At 38.8% G+C, this 18792-nt stretch overlaps 1 protein-coding gene across 1 annotated transcript in view; it reads right to left on the bottom strand.

The window, feature by feature from the left end:
- THSD7B (thrombospondin type 1 domain containing 7B) overlaps nucleotides 1-18792 on the bottom strand; it is a gene marked incomplete at both ends in the record, with an annotated part of 715794 nt that overhangs the window by 325107 nt on the left and 371895 nt on the right. Inside the window, one exon of the mRNA XM_080799662.1 lies at nucleotides 16931-17034. Within this exon, the coding sequence (XP_080655788.1) occupies nucleotides 16931-17034 (104 nt within the window). The remainder of the gene's footprint in view (nucleotides 1-16930; nucleotides 17035-18792) is intronic.

Raw genomic sequence — 18792 nt, 5'->3', positions numbered from 1 at the left:
GAAAAAAAATATTGTTTGTAGGCAAATAAATTTGGGCAAATTCTCTCCTAAAAATAAAAAAAAAGGAATAGATTTCTTCACTGCAGCATTTCTAGAAGACTTCATTATGCTAGTTCTACATTGAGAATTTTTAAGAGGAACATCATTTGGTCACAGAACAGCCTTTTTGTTTCATGTAATCCATGAGTCTTTCTGCTAATTTCCCCTGAGTTTAACAATATTCACATTCTCCCTGGACCTGAAGTATTCCTAACACCCAAGCTTTGAAAAGAGGAAGGGAATTAACACATTGTGAACAGCCACAAACATTGGTAAAAGCAGCAAGAAACTGGAATCATTATTCCCATTGTGGGTGGGAAAACTGAGGCACAGAGAGGTTAAATCGTTTGATCAAGTTCAGACACGGATGGAGTGGCAAAACAGTGATTTCAGCCAAGGTACTTCACATTTCAAAAAGAAGGAAAGATCTTTTTATCACATGGGATTTCCTCTAGGTCTTATGCCACTACTTTTTTTCTGTCCTTTCTCTGAACAGGCATCAACTACAACCTATAAGCAGATGATTTCAAAATATATGTTATTTTTCTAAAAATGACATCAAATTTCTTGTCAATATTAATCATTCTCCTTGGTCTAAAACTACTGAATATTTTCAATTCATCACCATCTTTTGTTCTGTATATACATTTGGCAAGTAAATACCACTGTTTTTTTTTTTTTTTCCTTAAATGCCTTTTATGGACTGTGCTTCTAATGAATTCCCAAAGTCAGCATTCCTACTGGTAGAGGTTTTCAAAACCCTTTGCAGCATAATTAGTGAACCTCAGACTTCTTAGTTTCAGTTCCTACTTCCAATATATTGCTATAAGATTGATTCTTCTATGAACCAATTGAGTGTAATTGACTTTAACAGGTTTCTAAATCTCATTCCTCATGCATCTGATACATCTGTGTTAAAAGACTGGTCTTTGTCCCACCACGTGAATCCTTCACACTGTGGTTGGCATAAAAAGGTACTTGTTTTGCAATTTTTGTAAATTTGTAAATTTTGTAACTATTTGAATTTAGAATAGTGGCTAGTCTGAGTTTTGATGCTCCTCTGTTAGTTTTCAGAGACTCTAGAGCAAGTAGGAGCTCCTCCTCTTTCTGCTGCTACTAGGAGTGCTGGAGTTTCCTTTTTCTTTTTTTTTTTTTTCCTTTTTCTTTAGAAATGCAAAATAATAATAATAATAATAATAATAACATTACTTGTTTCTGATACAAGCCTAAGATGGCTCCTGGGATAACCGGAAATGAATACTTTGGCCTTAGTCACCTGAGTGTTAAGGGAAGCCTAGAGATTCACATCTATTTGAAGAGACTGAATTCTGGTCATGGACAAGGGAAGTATAATCCTATTACATTTACACAGTTTGCAGTAGACTTTGAAATTCATATTAACATTCCTGAAGGGAAGACAGTACTGTAACTGAGAGCCATGAGGTCAGAAGAGAAAATTATTGTTCCTAGTTTAGCAAATGATTGTATTACTCAAATGAAAAAAAAAAAAAATTACCCCCTACGCATCCCCACCCCTGAGACCCATTTCATCAGGAACATACCGACTAGGGAAGTGAGCAGGTGGACTTCAGAGTTATTTTGTACTTTGTGTTATAGCTTCTTATGTTAAAAAATGGAGAGGCTAGTGAAGACAGTATCTCCAAAGCAAGCAGGTAACACTGTTACTAAGGCGTCATGCCTTAGGTTACTCACCTCCTTTAATAGTTTTTAATTCATTGCCAATTTAAAAAAAAGTGCATATTCTACCTGCAGCAACCATGAAAGCTCCAAAGCTAATCTTATCCTTACACTTGAAAAGGAAATGAAAAATAACTCCAAGAATCATTATTCACTTACGTAAAAAAGGCAATCTTTGCTAGAAGTTTCACACTTTACTCTCTAAACCAATGCCTATGGTATTAGAAAACCTATTCTTTTGTTAAAATTGGAGGATATTGTAATTTAGAGAGTTGCCCTACACTGTCAATTTAACTTCTACATTCTACCTGATCCTCCTTGTATTTTCACACTAAAAAAATTACATTTAGAGGAGATGTTTTTGAAGTTCCTTAAAAATATTTATCATCAGGCATTTTTGAATCAGGTGCTAATTAACAAGATACATTAATAAAAAAAAAAAAAAAACGTGATGTACTCCAACTGGTTATTCTGGTGTTGAAGTTAGAACTGAAGTTAGAAATGACCCCAAGAATGATTTTTAATATCAAGAATACTGGGGTCTGATTATTTTTTCCTGGGAGATGAGCAGTTATTAAAATGATATCACAAGTTATTGAAAATAGTGTTGTTCATTGCTTAGACTGAAAACTTTAGTACACTGATTTGGGCTCTCAAGTACACTGATTTGGGCCCTCCTTTCTTAAGATTACCCAGAAAGATATCACTACATGCCCTCCCCATTTAAGAAACACATCTGTAGAAGGAGTTCCTGAGACAGCTACAGTTACCTCCTTCCCCCTGGAAATGCTCATTTTGTTCATCACTTCCCTTCCCAGCAAACTTCCTGCTTCCATAAATAAAAAAGTGTGGAGTTCCTTAAAAAATTAAAAATAGAGCTACTGGCTCAGCAATTGCAATACTGGGTATTTACCCCAAAGATACAGATGTAGTGAAAAGAAGGGTCATATGTACCCCAATGTTCATAGCAGCAATGTCCACTATAGCCAAACTGTGGGAAGAGCCAAGATGCTCTCAACAGATGAAAGGATAAAGAAAATGTGGTCCATATACACAATGGAATATTACTCAGGCATCAGAAAGGATGAATATCAACTTTTACATCAACTTGGATGGGACTGGAGGAGATTATGCTGAGTGAAATAAGTCAAGCAGAGAAAAGTCCACTATCATATGATTTCACTTATTTGTGGAACATAAGTAATCATATGGTCTCACTTATTTGTGGAACATAAGGAATAGCATGGTAGACATTAGGAGAAGGGAAAAACGAAGGGGGAGAAATCAGAGTGGGAGATGAACCACGAGAGACTATGGACTCTGGGAAACAAATGCAGAGTTTTATAAGAGGGTGGGGATTGGGGGATGGGTTGGCCCAGTGATGGATATTAAGGAAGGCAAAGATTGCATGGAGCACTGGGTATTATACACAAACAATGAATCATGGAACACTACATCAAAAACTAATGATGTACTGTATGGTGACTAACATAACACAGTAAAAAATAAAATAAAATAAAAATAAAAAGGACTATCTCTGACTCTGATTATTGCTCGGTCACAGTTAAAACCTATATACTTGGGGCACCTGGGTGGCTCAGTGGGTTAAAGCCTCTGCTTTTGGCTCAGGTCATGATCTCAGGGTCCTGGGATCGAGCCCCACATCGGGCTCTCTGCTCAGTGGGGAGCCTGCTTCCCCCCCCCCCTCTGTCTGCCTCTGCCTACTCCCTGCCAAATAAATAAATCTTTAAAATAAATAAATAAATAAATAAATAAAACCTATATACTTGTCTTCTCTGAATCTACTGAAATGACTTATTTTTTTTTTCTTGTTGTGATCTATGTTGATAAATATGACAGAAACTAAATGGGAACAACTTGTAAGGTTAAATGCCTATGACTTTCTCTGCCTAGAGAATAAAAAGGTCAGTCATCCAGAGATACTCTATTCCTCTCTAAAAATACAAGGATTCTTGGCATTAGAAAGAAGAGAATGACTAGCTGATTGGCTGTTTCAACAGGCCATAATCACTTCTCTATTTCAAAGTGTATGTTTTTTGTTGTGTTTCTGTATGTTCTTCCAGATATGTTTTTCCCCATGAAGACAACATAACTAGAGAAAAACTTTTTTGGTCATAAATTTAGAGTACTTGGACCTATAATATGAATAATTTCTCATGGAATTGCTTATGTAGTATCTTTATTTGCCTTTTTTTATATGGCTATAGAGCCTATATTTATATAGTCTTGCAAAAATTATATAAATCAATTTTTAAAGATTTAATCCAATATTAAAGGCCTTTGAAAAGTAAGAAGTTTCTTCAAAAAGCTAAAAATAAAACTACCTATGATCCAGCAATGGTACTACTAGCCATTTATCCAAGGAATACAAAAATACTAATTCAATTAGTATTGAATGCACCCCAATATTTATAGCAACATTATCTATAATAACCAAATCTGGAAACAGCCCAAATGTCCACTGACTAATGAATGGATAAAGAAGGTGTGATATCTATATATACAATGGAATATTACCCAGCCATCAAAAAGAACAAAATCTTGCCATTTGTAACAGCGTGGATGAGGCAAGAGAATACAATGCTAAGTGGAATAAGTCAGTCAGAAAAAGACAAATACCATATGATTTCACTTATATGTGGAATTTAAGAAACAAAATAAATGAGCAAATGGAAAAGAGACAGAGAGAAGAGAGAGGGAGGCAAACCAAGAAACAGACACTTAACTCTATGGAACACACTGATGGTTACCAGAGGGGAGGTGGGTGGGGAAAATGGATGGAATAGGTTATGGGAATTAGGAGTGTCCTTGTCCTGATGAGCACTGGGTGATGAATGGATCATTGTATCATATACCTGAAACTAATATTACACTGTATATTAACTAACTACAACTTAAATAAAAATTTAATTTAAAAAAGAAGTAATATGTGAAAAAAAGCATGGCTTGTTAAAATGGCAGACAATACAAATATATATTTCATACAAATTTTCATTTTTGAATACCAGGTGTTATTGCTTGATTATTAAGGGCTTTAGATTATTTTTTTCTTTAGCTTTTTCCTATTTCTAACCTTCTCCCTTTTTAAAAGTAAACATAAATCAACTCATCTTGTTAGTGGATTATTTTGCCTTTTTTTATCTGTAAAAGACATTTATTTAAAGAGATCCCTTGGATGCAAAGAAAACACAGATTCCATCAAAACTATTGTATAAGACTTGGCCTCTCTCAGGGACAAAAAAACAATTAAGGAAGAACAAAAAATCTGAGAGAGTTCTGCCTCTGTTGGTCCACATACACACTGCTCAGTGAAAACAAACCAAAAAAGAATATAGGTACATCGTGGAAGTCAAGGATATCCTAGACAGGACAACCTCAGTCTCCAATACCTACTCTGCGTCTGGTAGAGAGCTGTCTATATCCAGGCCCTGTCTGTGAAAGAGTATACTCACAAGCTTATGAATAAGAAGAAAGCAACATCCAAAAGAAACACACTGGCAAGTCCATTAGCCAGTTTGAAAATAATCACTGTGAATAGCATTATAAGAATTAGACCCTATCAGTCCACAGACAAATTCAGGCCCCTTCTAGGAATGGCAGCACCTTTAACTTTTTCTTTTATAGTATGAACTTTGTATCCTTTTAAGGGCAGTTTCATCAAAAAGAATGTGAGAAAACATAAGTTTATTCCTCTTATGTTTTCATTTGCCATAAAAGCTGAGTAACCATGCCTTCTTTATTCCGATTAAGTACAGGGAGCTGGGCAGAGAGAATCCATGGCTCTCGCTAAAGTATGGGACAGCTAAGACACTGGAACCCCAGATTTGCATTTCCTTGGAGATGGTATAGACATTTAGTTCCAGCTGTAATTCTGTTTGTCCTTCTATTTTCCTTCCTTTCTTTTTTTTTTTTATTACAAGAGTATTGATATAAATGTATTCTTACTGCAAATCAATTAACGAGGTCACCAATATAAACAGTGAGATAAAACAAGGAGTACCTCTGTTTTGAGCAGTATAATGGCTTAAAAATCATAAAAGACCTTACAAATGAAAAAAAAAAAAACCCACTAGAAAAAACATGTATTTTCTGAATGTATCGTTGGGCTGGCTCCAAATCAAATAATCCATAAAGCACAAAACAAAGTAAAAACTTGGGATGCAAGGTAAGCAAGCCAGACAACTTTCATCTTAAGGGCTTCTACCAAATCTTGGAGACCCCAGTTTCCTTTGTCATGTCTTCAAGTTTTACTATAGAGAATCTCATAAAAGGACCCACACCAAAAAATGACAAGACAAAAGCCAGTCCTCCATGTATGAGTGAAGTAGAGATAAACATGCAAAGCAAAATGCCTTGGCAAGGCCACTTGCATATCAAACACTGAACACTGGATGGTGAGGGGAGGAAAAATCTCTTGTGAGAATTTATAACCCCAAGCTGGCCTTTCCATGATTTTATGGTCTAAATTCATGTTCCCTCTGTGATTCAAAAACTCCTCAAAGAGAAATTTAAATTTAAAGTGTTTTTAGATTGATAGGGCATCCATGGAACTGAAAAGTATAAAAGCCACCTGGCTAGCTTGCTAAAGCAGGTGAAAGAAGAGAACTGAGGTCTCCTAATTCCTTACTTGGGCTTTCTTTTTTTTTTTTTTTTTTTTTTTTTTTTTTTTTTTAATTTTTTTATTTTAATAAACATATAATGTATTTTTATCCCCAGGGGTACAGGTCTGTGAATCGTCTGGTTTACACATTTCACAGCACTCATCATAGCACATACCCTCCCCAATGTCCATTTCCCCACCACCCTCTCCCATCCCCCTTCCCCCCCGCAACCCTCAGTCTGTTTCTTGAGATTGAGTCTTTTATGGTTTGTCTCCCTCCCAATCCCATCTTTTCATTTTTTCTTTTCCTACCTCCCCCCAAACCCCCCCACCTTGCATCTCCACTTCCTCATATCAAAGAGATCATATGATAGTTATATTTCTCCGATTGACTTATTTCGCTAAGCATGATACCCTCTAGTTCCATCCACGTCGTCGCAAATGGCAAGATTTCATGTCTTTTGATGGCTGCATAGTATTCCATTGTGTATATATACCACTTCTTCTTTAGCCATTCATCTGTTGATGGACATCTAGGCGCTTTCCACAGTTTGGCTATTGTGGACATTGCTGCTATAAACATTCGGGTGCACGTGCCCCTTCGGAGCACCACGTTTGTATCTTTAGGATATATACCCAGGAGTGCAATTGCTGGGTCGTAGGGTAGCTCTATTTTCAGTTTTTTGAGGAACCTCCACACTGTTTTCCAGAGTGGTTGCACCAGCTTGCATTCCCACCAACAGTGTAGGAGGGTTCCCCTCTCTCCGCATCCTCGCCAGCATCTGTCATTTCTTGACTTGTTAATTTTAGCCATTCTGACTGGTGTGAGGTGGTATCTCATTGTGGTTTTGATTTGTATTTCCCTGATGCCGAGTGATGTGGAGCATTTTTTCATGTGTCTGTTGGCCATCTGGATGTCTTCCTTGCAGAAATGTCTGTTCATGTCCTCTGCCCATTTCTTGACTGGATTATTTGTTCTTTGGGTATTGAGTTTGATAAGCTCTTTATAGATTTTGGATACGAGCCCTTTATCTGATATGTCGTTTGCAAATATCTTCTCCCATTCTGTCAGTTGTCTTTTGGTTTTGTTAACTGTTTCCTTTGCTGTGCAAAAGCTTTTGATCTTGATGAAATCCCAATAGTTCATTTTTGCCCTTGCTTCTGTTGCCTTTGACGATGTTCCTAGGAAGAAGTTGCTGCGGTGGAGGTCAAAGAGGTTGCTGCCTGCATTCTCCTCAAGGATTTTGATAGATTCCTTTCGCACATTGAGGTCCTTCATCCACTTTGAGTCTATTTTCGTGTGTGGTGTAAGGAAATAGTCCAATTTCATTTTTCTGCATGTGGCTGTCCAATTTTCCCAGCACCATTTGTTGAAGAGGCTGTCTTTTTTCCATTGGATATTCTTTCCTGCTTTGTCGAAGATTAGTTGACCATAGAGTTGAGGGTCTATTTCTGGGCTCTCTATTCTGTTCCATTGGTCTATATGTCTGTTTTTGTGCCAGTACCATACTGTCTTGATGATGACAGCTTTGTAATAGAGCTTGAAGTCTGGAATTGTGATACCACCGACTTTGGCTTTCTTTTTCAATATTCCTTTGGCTATTCGAGGTCTTTTCTGGTTCCATATAAATTTTAGGATTATTTGTTCTATTTCTTTAAAAAAAATGGATGGGATTTTGATAGGGATTGCATTAAATGTGTAGATTGCTTTAGGTAAAATAGACATTTTCACAATATTTGTTCTTCCAATCCATGAGCATGGAATATTTTTCCATTTCTTTGTGTCTTCCTCAATTTCTTTCATGAGTACTTTATAGTTTTCTGAGTATAGATTCTTTGCCTCTTTGGTTAGATTTATTCCTAGGTATCTTATGGTTTTGGGTACGATGGTAAATGGGACTGACTCCTCAATTTCTCTTTCTTCTGTCTTGTTGTTAGTGTAAAGAAATGCGACTGATTTCTGTGCATTGACTTTATATCCTGACACTTTACTGAATTCCTGTATAAGTTCTAGCAGTTTTGGAGTGGAGCCTTTTGGGTTTTCCACATATAGTATCATATCATCTGCAAAGAGTGATAGTTTGACTTCTTCTTTGCCGATTTGGATGCCTTTAATTTCTTTTTGTTGTCTGATTGCTGAGGCTAGGACTTCTAGTACTATGTTGAACAGCAGTGGTGATAACGGACATCCCTGCCGTGTTCCTGACCTTAGCGGAAAAGCTTTCAGTTTTTCTCCATTGAGAATGATATTTGCAGTGGGTTTTTCATAGATGGCTTTGATAATATTGAGGTATGTGCCTTCTATCCCTACACTTTGAAGAGTTTTAATCAGGAAGGGATGCTGCACTTTGTCAAATGCTTTTTCAGCATCTATTGAGAGTATCATATGGTTCTTACTCTTTCTTTTATTAATGTATTGTATCACATTGATGGATTTGCGGATGTTGAACCAACCTTGCAGCCCTGGAATAAATCCCACTTGGTCGTGGTGAATAATCCTTTTAATGTACTGTTGGATCCTATTGGCCAGTATTTTGGTGAGAATTTTCGCATCTGTGTTCATCAAGGATATTGGTCTGTAATTCTCTTTTTTGGTGGGATCCTTGTCTGGTTTTGGGATCAAGGTGATGCTGGCCTCATAGAATGAGTTTGGAAGTTTTCCTTCCATTTCTATTTTTTGGAACAGTTTCAGGAGAATAGGAATTAATTCTTCTTTAAATGTTTGGTAGAATTCCCCTGGGAAGCCGTCTGGTCCTGGACTTTTGTTTGTTTGGAGATTTTTGATGACTGTTTCAATCTCCTTACTGGTTATGGGTCTGTTCAGGTTATCTATTTCTTCCTGGTTCAGTTGTGGTAGTTTATACATCTCTAGAAATGTATCCATTTCTTCCAGGTTGTCAAATTTGTTGCTATAGAGTTGCTCGTAGTATGTTCTTATAATTGTTTGTATTTCTTTGGTGTTGGTTGTGATCTCTCCTCTTTCATTCATGATTTTATTTATTTGCGTCCTTTCTCTTTTCTTTTTGATAAGTCTGGCCAGGGGCTTATCAATCTTATTAATTCTTTCAAAGAACCAGCTCCTAGTTTTGTTGATTTGTTCTATTGTTTTTTTAGTTTCTATTTCATTGATTTCTGCTCTGATCTTTATGATTTCTCTTCTCCTGCTGGGTTTAGGCTTTCTTTGTTGTTCTCTCTCCAGCTCCTTTAGGTGTAGGGTTAGGTTGTGTATTTGAGACCTTTCTTGTTTCTTGAGAAAGGCTTGCACTGCTATATATTTTCCTCTCAGGACTGCCTTTGTTGTGTCCCACAGATTTTGAACTGTTGTGTTTTCATTATCATTTGTTTCCATGAATTTTTTCAATTCTTCTTTAATTTCCTGGTTGACCCATTCATTTTTTAGAAGGATGCTGTTTAGTCTCCATGTATTTGCGTTCTTTCCAAATTTCCTCTTGTGATTGAGTTCGAGCTTCAGAGCATTGTGGTCTGAAAATATGCAGGGAATGATCTCGATCTTTTGGTATCGATTGAGACCTGATTTATGACCCAGGATGTGGTCTATTCTGGAGAATGTTCCATGTGCACTAGAGAAGAATGTATATTCTGTTGCTTTGGGATGGAATGTTCTGAATATATCTGTGATGTCCATCTGGTCCAGTGTGTCATTTAAGGCCTTTATTTCCTTGTTGATCTTTTGCTTAGATGATCTGTCCATTTCAGTGAGGGGAGTGTTAAAGTCCCCTGCTATTATTGTATTACTGTTGATGTATTTCTTTGATTTTGTTATTAATTGGTTTATATAGTTGGCTGCTCCCATGTTAGGGGCATAGATATTTAAGATTGTTAGATCTTCTTGTTGGACAGACCCTTTGAGTATGATATAGTGTCCTTCCTCATCTCTTATTATAGTCTTTGGCTTAAAATCTAATTGATCTGATATAAGGATTGCCACCCCAGCTTTCTTCTGATGTCCATTAGCATGGTACATTGTTTTCCACCCCCTCACTTTAAATCTGGAGGTGTCTTCGGGTCTAAAATGAGTTTCTTGTAGGCAGCATATGGATGGGTTTTGTTTTCTTATCCATTCTGATACCCTGTGTCTTTTGATTGGGGCATTGAGCCCATTAACATTCAGGGTAACTATTGAGAGATATGAATTTAGTGCCATTGTATTGCCTGTAAGATGATTGTTACTGTATATTGTTTCTGTTTCTTTCTGATCTACTACTTTTAGGGTCTCTCTTTGCTTAGAGGACCCCTTTCAATATTTCCTGTAGAGCTGGTTTGGTGTTTGCAAATTCTTTCAGCTTTTGTTTGTCCTGGAAGCTCTTTATCTCTCCTTCTATTTTCAATGATAGCCTAGCCGGATATAGTATTCTTGGCTGCATGTTTTTCTCGTTTAGTGCTCTGAATATATCATGCCAGTTCTTTCTGGCCTGCCAGGTCTCTGTGGATAGGTCCGCTGCCAATCTAATGTTTTTACCCTTGTATGTTACAGACTTCTTTTCCCGGGCTGCTTTCAGGATTTTCTCTTTGTCGCTAAGACTTGTAAATTTTACTATCAGGTGACGAGGTGTGGACCTATTTTTATTGATTTTGAGGGGCGTTCTTAGCATCTCCTGGATTTTGATGTTTGTTCCCTTTGCCATATTAGGGAAATTCTCTCCAATAATTGTCTCCAATATACCTTCTGCTCCCCTCTCTCTTTCTTCTTCTTCTGGAATCCCAATTATTCTAATGTTGTGTCGTCTTATGGTGTCACTTATCTCTCGAATCCTCTCCTCGTGTTCCAGTAGTTGTTTGTCTCTCTTTTGCTCAGCTTCTTTATTCTCTGTCATTTGGTCTTCTATGTCACTAATTCTTTCTTCTGCCTCATTTATCCTGGCAGTGAGAGCTTCCATTTTTGATTGCACCTCATGAATAGCTTTTTTGATTTCAACTTGGTTAGATTTTAGTTCTTTTATTTCTCCAGAAAGGGCTTTTATCTCTCCGGAGAGGGTTTCTCTAATATCTTCTATGCCTTTTTCGAGCCCGGCTAGAACCTTGAGAATTGTCATTCTGAACTCTAGATCTGTCATGCTACCTATGTCTGTATTGATTAGGTCTCCAGCCTTCGGTACGGCCTCTTGTTCTTTTTTTTGAGGTGAGTTTTTCCGCCTTGTCATTTTGTCCAGGTAGGATTTGCTTTCTCCTGCTGTGGAATTCCGCTGTTCTTGGTGACTGAAGTTGGTTTTGGATGGTTTCTTGTTGATCTTCTTGGGGGAGGGGCCTGTTGTAGTGATTCTCAAGTGTCTTTGCCGCAGGCGGAATTGCACCGCCCTTGCCAGGGGCCAGGCTAAGTAATCCGCTCGGGTTAGCTTTCGGGAGCTTTTGTTCCCTGAGCGCTTTCCGTAGAGTTCCGGAGGACGGGAATGAAGATGGCGGCCTCCCAATCTCTCGGCCCGGAGGAGCCGAGAGCTTGGGGTTCCGCTCCTCAGTGCACTCTCAGAGCAAAGCGCCCAATAGCCCCGCCTCCCTGGCTTGCGGTCGTGCCTCGAGGAAAGCAGTCAATTGTTGGAGCTGGAGAAAAGCGCCGGGTCGCTTTTGTCTCCGTGGCCTCCGGCCGCGCTCCGAGCCCACCCAGCCTGCGACCGGCACAAGGTAACCCCGGCCTTAGAGCTCACTCCTCGGCTTTGTCGCTATAGCCGGCTTCCCCGCTCTAATACCTGCGAGCTCTGCGGCACTCAGACATCCCCAGTCCTTCTGTGACCCTGCGGGTCCTGGGATTATGCTGACCCCGCCTGGGTTTCCCCCCAGTTTAGCCTCTGGAGCGATGTCTCCCAGTGGAGCCGACTTTTAAAAGTCCCGATTTTGTGCTCCGTCGCTCCGCCGCTTGCCGGGTGCCGGCCCCTCCCCCCGGGGTCTATCTTCCCGTCGCTTTGGATTCACTTCTCCGCAGGTCCTACCTTTCAGAAAGTGATCGATTTTCTGTTTCTGGGATTGTTGCTCTTCTTCTCTTCGATTTCCCGTTGGATTTATAGGTGTTCACAATGGTTAGATAAGCTATCTAGCTGATCTCCTGCTACCCGATGTCGTCTCAGCCTGCTACTTCTCCGCCATCTTGACTCCTCCCTCACTTGGGCTTTCTTTTGATCCTCCTGATTTGAGGCTAGGGCTCCACTCTCCTCTGCTGGTTGTCCCTCTGGTTTTATATCCCCAGAGAATAAGCCTCTAGGCTCCCACAAGAATAGAGAAAGGGATGACATTGCTCACTGTTCTTTAATCAGACTTCCAAAAGCTCCTGTTTTCTCCCACCCCTAAGACACACACACACACACACACACACACACACAAAAGCATGCACACACAGACACAAACACATACTTGCCTACTTCCTTCTGCAGACTGTGGTAACTTTCTGGAGTTCTCCAGGACAAATCACTCCATTTCCCTTCAGCCCCCACACCTTCACCCCTGCCAACACTTTAGCATAATCTTGTTCTGCAAAGTCCTTTCCTGTATCTCCACTCACTTTCTAAACCGTATATTGTGGCTGAGGTTACAGATGGCACCTCATTTCCTTGAAGGTGAGTTTAATGTGCTGCTTGTTCTCTGGAGCAATTTTACAAACAATATCTCATTGGACATTATTTTTTTCTTATTGTCTCACATCTTCTTTGCTGGTTTTGAAGTAATCTCCGGAGAAAAGATAGAATAGAAATGTCTTTACTTCACTATCTTGAAATTGGAGACCCAGTCCACTACTTTAAAAGTACAAATTTCCCAACAGATAAACACTACAAATTCTCTAATATTGGTGTCTAATTTAGAGAAAACTCAAAGAGATAACTTGTCTAGTCTAAGGGACTAGGAGGTCTCCAGCTAGAATCTGTTTAACTTGAAATCTAAAGTAGAATTATTCTAAGACAGATAATTTGCCATTTATGTGATAAGATTCCACATAATTTAGGAGCAACATCTCCTCAGGAATTACTAAATGGTTTTGCAGTGAAAACCAACCATTACGCTATGCTAGTATCAAACTCTCAGAGTCTAAGCCACCATATGGAGTTAACCTGTGCGCCACACAAAAGTGCCATTTTTAAAGAACTTCATTCCTAGAGATACTGCTGATCTAGATATATTATAACAATTTTCCAGTAGAAAGTAGTCAAGGTTTTACAATGACAAGACTGTATTATTACAACAATTTTCTGACATAGGCAAGTAAAATGTTTTAAGGAGGTGGTCCGTTCCCTTAATTTACGTACTCTCTAGCCTCATAGATGTCCTGAATGAAATTAACTTGCCAGTGAAATTCACATCTATAAATCTTCTGAAAGGGTCATCATTTCTAAAGCGTAACTATTATAAAACTGAAATGACCCAAATTCCTATGTTAAAGCCCTAACTTCACATATCGCTGTATCTGAAGATAATAAAGACCACCAGAAACAGTTTGCTCTTGGGTGGCAAGGCCAGCAACACACCTTTACTCTCCTACCTCAGGGGTATATTGACTCTCCAGCCCTATTTCATAATTTAGTTCTGTGGGGACCTAGATTGTCTTTTCCTTCAATCAGATAGCATACTAGTGCATTACATGAATGACATCATTCTGAATGGATCTAGTAAGCAAGATGTAGCCACTACTTCAGATATTTTGGTAAGAGGATAAGAAATAAATCTGAAAAAATCAGGGACTTCTACCCCAGGAAAATTTCCAGAGCTTCAGTGGTGTGGGGCATGTGAAGATATCCCTTCTACTGATGAAGAATAAGTTTTTGCACTAGGCACGACACCTAGTGGGCCTCTTTGGATTTTGGAGGCAACGTAGTCCTTATTCAAGTGTGTTAGTCCAGCCTATTTACCAAGAGACTCAAAAAGCTGCTAGTTTTATGCAGGTCCCAGAATGAGAAAAATCTCTATAGTAGTCCAGGCCTTGTGCATACTGTTCTCCCACTTGGGCCATAGGATCCTGCAGATCCAATGCTAATCAAGCACCAGTAGCAGACAGGAACTCTGTTTGCAGCCTTTAGAGGCTTCTACAAGTGAACTGCTGCAGGACAGGTCCTCAGGATGTTGGAGCCAAGCCCTGCCACCCTCTGCAGATAACTATTCTTCTTTACAAAACACCTTCTGGCCTGATACTGTGTCTTGCTAGAGAATGAAGGCTTAATCACGGGCCACCAAATTAGCATACGATGCAGGCTGCCTTCATGAACCAGGTATTACCTAATAAACCAAGCCACAAGGTAAGGCATCATCAAATGGACGCAGTATATAGACAATTCAGCCCACACAGGTCCTGAAGGCATAAGTAAGTTATATGAGCAAATGAGCAAATGTCCATGGTCCCCACTTCTGCTACAGTACCTGCTCTCTCCCAGCCTATACCTATGGCCTCAAGAAGAGTTCCCCACAATCTGTTGACAGAAGAAGAGAAGAATCCGGTCTAGTGCACAATATCTAGGCAAACCCCCCAAACGGACAACTATAGCACTATTGCCCCTTCCTGAGACACCCCTGAAAGGGAGAGGTAAAGAGAAATCTTCCCAGTGGATAGAATGTAAAGCAATGTACCTCATTGTTCACTTTACTTGGAAGGAGAAATGGCCAGATATGGGATTACATACAGATTCATGGACTGTGGCCAATGGTTTTGTTCTATGGCCAAGGTCTTGGAAGGAACGTGATTGGAAAGTTGGTTAACAAGGAAATCTGGGGAAGAGTTATATAGGTAGACCTTACTGCATGGGGAAAAATGTGAACATATTTGAGTCCCATGTGAATGTTCCCCAAAGGGTGACTTCAGCAGAGAAATAAATTAACAGTCAAATGGAATAGTATGGATACTATTCACCTCAGTCATCCCTCTTTCTCCAGTGACTCCTGCCATCATCAAATGGGTTCATGAACAAAGTATCCACGGTAGCAGGAATAGAAGGCATTCTCAGGCTCAGCAATATGAACTTCCACTCACTAATGTCAACCTAGCTACAGCCATCACTGAGTGCCCAGTACGCCAGCAGCAGGCAGCAACACTAAGTTCCTAATACGGCCCCACTCTCTAGAGTGACGAGCTGGCTACATGGGCGTACGTTGATTACACTGGACCACTTCTATCGTAGCTTTGTTCTTACTGGAATAGAAATTTATCCTGGATATGGACTTGCCTTCCCCGCGAATAATACTTCTGCCCAAACTATTATCCATGGACTTACAGAATGCATTGTCTATAGTTCTGATCAAGAAACTCACTTCACAGCAAACAAAGTATTGCAATGGGTCCATTCTCATGGAATTCGTTAATCTTACCATGTCCCTGACAATCCTGAAGCAGCTGGCCTGACAGAGTGGTGGAAAGGTCTTTTGCAGACTCAATTACAATTCCAGTCAGGTGGCAATACCTTGCAGGGCTGAGATAAGGTTTTACAGAAGGTTGTATATGCTCTGAATCAGCACCTGATTTGGGGTACTGTTTCCCCCACAGGCAGGATTCATAGGTCCAAAAATCAAGAGGAGGGAATGAAGAGAAGTGGCATAACTCACTACAACCTCTGGTGACTCACTAGTAAAATGTTTGCTTCTTGTCTCCTGTGATCTTATGTTTTGCTGCCCTATAGGTCTTTGTTCCAAAGGAAGCAATGCTTCCACCAGGAGACAATAAGATTCCATTGACCTGGATGTTAAGATTGCCACCTGGCCATGGGGGACTTCTCTGTCATGGGGGACAGCTCTGAATCAACAGATACAGCAGGGAGTTATTGTGCTGCTGGCTTGACTGATCCCGACCAATACATTAACTTTTGCAACAGGAGGAGACACTTCATTCTAAACAAAGCTTTTAGAAAAAATTATAAAGCCATTTTAATGCAGTTGGTGCCACATATATCCCTTTAGTAACATAGTGGTTAAATTTTAAGAATAAAGCACTTCTTATCAAGCCTCAATTTGATTGGTATCTGGATTATGAATGAAACAGGAAACTGAGCAGTCTGATGAGGCTCTGAGCGCTTTTCAGAGATTTCAATACGTCACACCTTGGCATTGATGATTAAAAGCACTTCTACTTTGATCCAGAAGACTACTTGCAATGTCTTCCAGGAATTTAAATAGTTCCTTTCTATGTATATTATATAGAACACATAGTAACTATATATGTAACAATTACATTTAAGTCATGATTATTAAGATTAGTCCATTCATTCAATTATCCTTAATTCATTTAACAAAGATTAAATTAGCACCAAAAAAGTGCAATGACTACTGTTGGGTCTAACCACAGACATATTTTTCATTCCTTGGATTATGTCTAACATGTGTTTGGAACGCAAGCACTAAGATATGCAAATGACTGAGAACAGATATCTGCTTTCGTTGCACTAGTCCTCAGATACACTAGCTTGTTATGGTTAAAAGATAGTATAATATCAACATTACCTAATGCCAAACTTAAACTCAAATACTGATAAATATAAATAATTCAGTCCAATAATATCATAATTATTCAAATGTAAAATAAGCAATAGTTTATAAGAATAATGTAATTTTATATTACATCTTAACAGAAAAACTGTTTTAAAATTCCCTTACCTCTTGTTTGTACCCCCTTTCCACAGGCTTCACTGGTGCCCATTATCCCCTGCCTGACAGACTCTGGCACCAATATACAAGGGCTCCATTTCTGTGGCTTCCATCTGTGATTACAAAGAAGAGCAGACTAAAAATTTCACCATAACAAACATACAAAAGAAATATACAAAATGAATGAATTTGAAATCACAAAAACAGCAATTCAATAAAACCTGATTTGAAATCAATGTCAAAAAATGGAGCAATAGGGAAGGAAATAGTCCACTCTACCCTAGATTCACGGTTAATGCAGTATTTCCATTTTTTAAAAATGTGGACATTTTCCATATAAGCTGTAGTCCATTGGGCAAGGCAGCAGTAAAAATCCTTAAAAGCACAGATCAACTGAGAAGTTTTACCCACCATATTATCTAAAATTATTTAAAAAAAAAAAGGGAAGAAGAAGAAAGAGAAGAGGAGCAGGAGGAAGAAGAGGAGGAAAGGAAAAAGAGAGAGAGAGAGAGAGAGAGATCCCTATGTCCCATTGGAGCCGGTGAGAATCAAGGCTTGAACATCTGAAAATTTGGGGTGAAAACTTTCACAATTGATCTTTTGCTTCAGAGGTTTTTATACGGTGGTGTCTAAGATTTTAAAGTGACTCAGATATCTCCATAAGTCATAAAGTAAAAGGGAGATAGGGGGTCACAGGGACCTATCTTATGTGATAGTTCATCTCATGGAAGAGGAACGTATCCAGCTTTGATGAATCATCAGTATTTCTAGTCCTCAAAGGAAATATTCACTGCGGAGGCCTTGTGGTTTCTCACTGTTTTCCTTTCTCAGGTAAACAAAATTTTCTATTTTTATGATCCACAAGACAGACTGACTTATATCCTTAAACTTGTCTTCAGAATGTACCAGAGGGGTGCCTGGGTGGATCAGCGGATTAAGTCTCTGCCTTCGGCTCAGGTCATGGTCTCAGGGTCCTGGGATCGAGCCCGATACGGGGTGAGCAGGGAGCCTGCTTCTCCCTCTCTCTTTGCCTGCCTCTCTGCCTATTTGTAGGTATGTACCAGAAAACTCAAACCTTAAGAGTGACCACAGATTCTGCTCCTTCCTTAGTATATTTTCACACTTTTCATATGAGCCAATACCACTAATAAGAGATGCTACTTCAAAAAATGAAACAGAAACATGAAGCAAAAATATTATTGGCCAGTTTTGCAAGATGAAATAATTGATAGATAAAGATCTCTAAGATTTTTTCATCTTGCAAAACTGGTCAATAATATTACATATATATTACATACATATGTATGTAATACATACATATGCAATATATATACATATACATATATACACATATATATGTATTACATACATTACATATATGTGTAATATATTACATATGTATATATGTATTATATATGTAATATATATGTAATATTGACCAGTTTATATGTAATATATATGTGAGATGTATATATAAATATATATATATGTATATATATAATATAATCATTGACCTCACTCAAGTGGCATTCATATTAGGAATAGTTGAGGAATTGAGAAATCAAGAAACACCTAAACCGAAAAGCACCATTTAAAGAACCCCTTAATTTTAAGAAAAAAAAAATTTTTTTTTTAATTTGACAGACAGAGATCACAAGTAGGCAGAGAGGCAGGCAGAGAGAGAGGAGGAAGCAGGCTCCCGGCCGAGCAGAGAGCCCGATGTGGGGCTCGATCCCAGGACGCCGGGATCACGACCCGAGCCGAAGGCAGAGGCCCAACCCACTGAGCCACCCAGGCACCCCTAGAACCCCTTAATTTTAAATAATTGTAAATTTACTTTGCACATGCATAGATTCATTTAGTATAATTCC

This window comes from Martes martes (genome assembly GCF_963455335.1).
Source record: "Martes martes genome assembly, chromosome: 3".
NCBI classification, from domain to species: domain Eukaryota; kingdom Metazoa; phylum Chordata; class Mammalia; order Carnivora; family Mustelidae; genus Martes; species Martes martes.
This window is presented reverse-complemented; position numbering and strand designations above follow the sequence as displayed.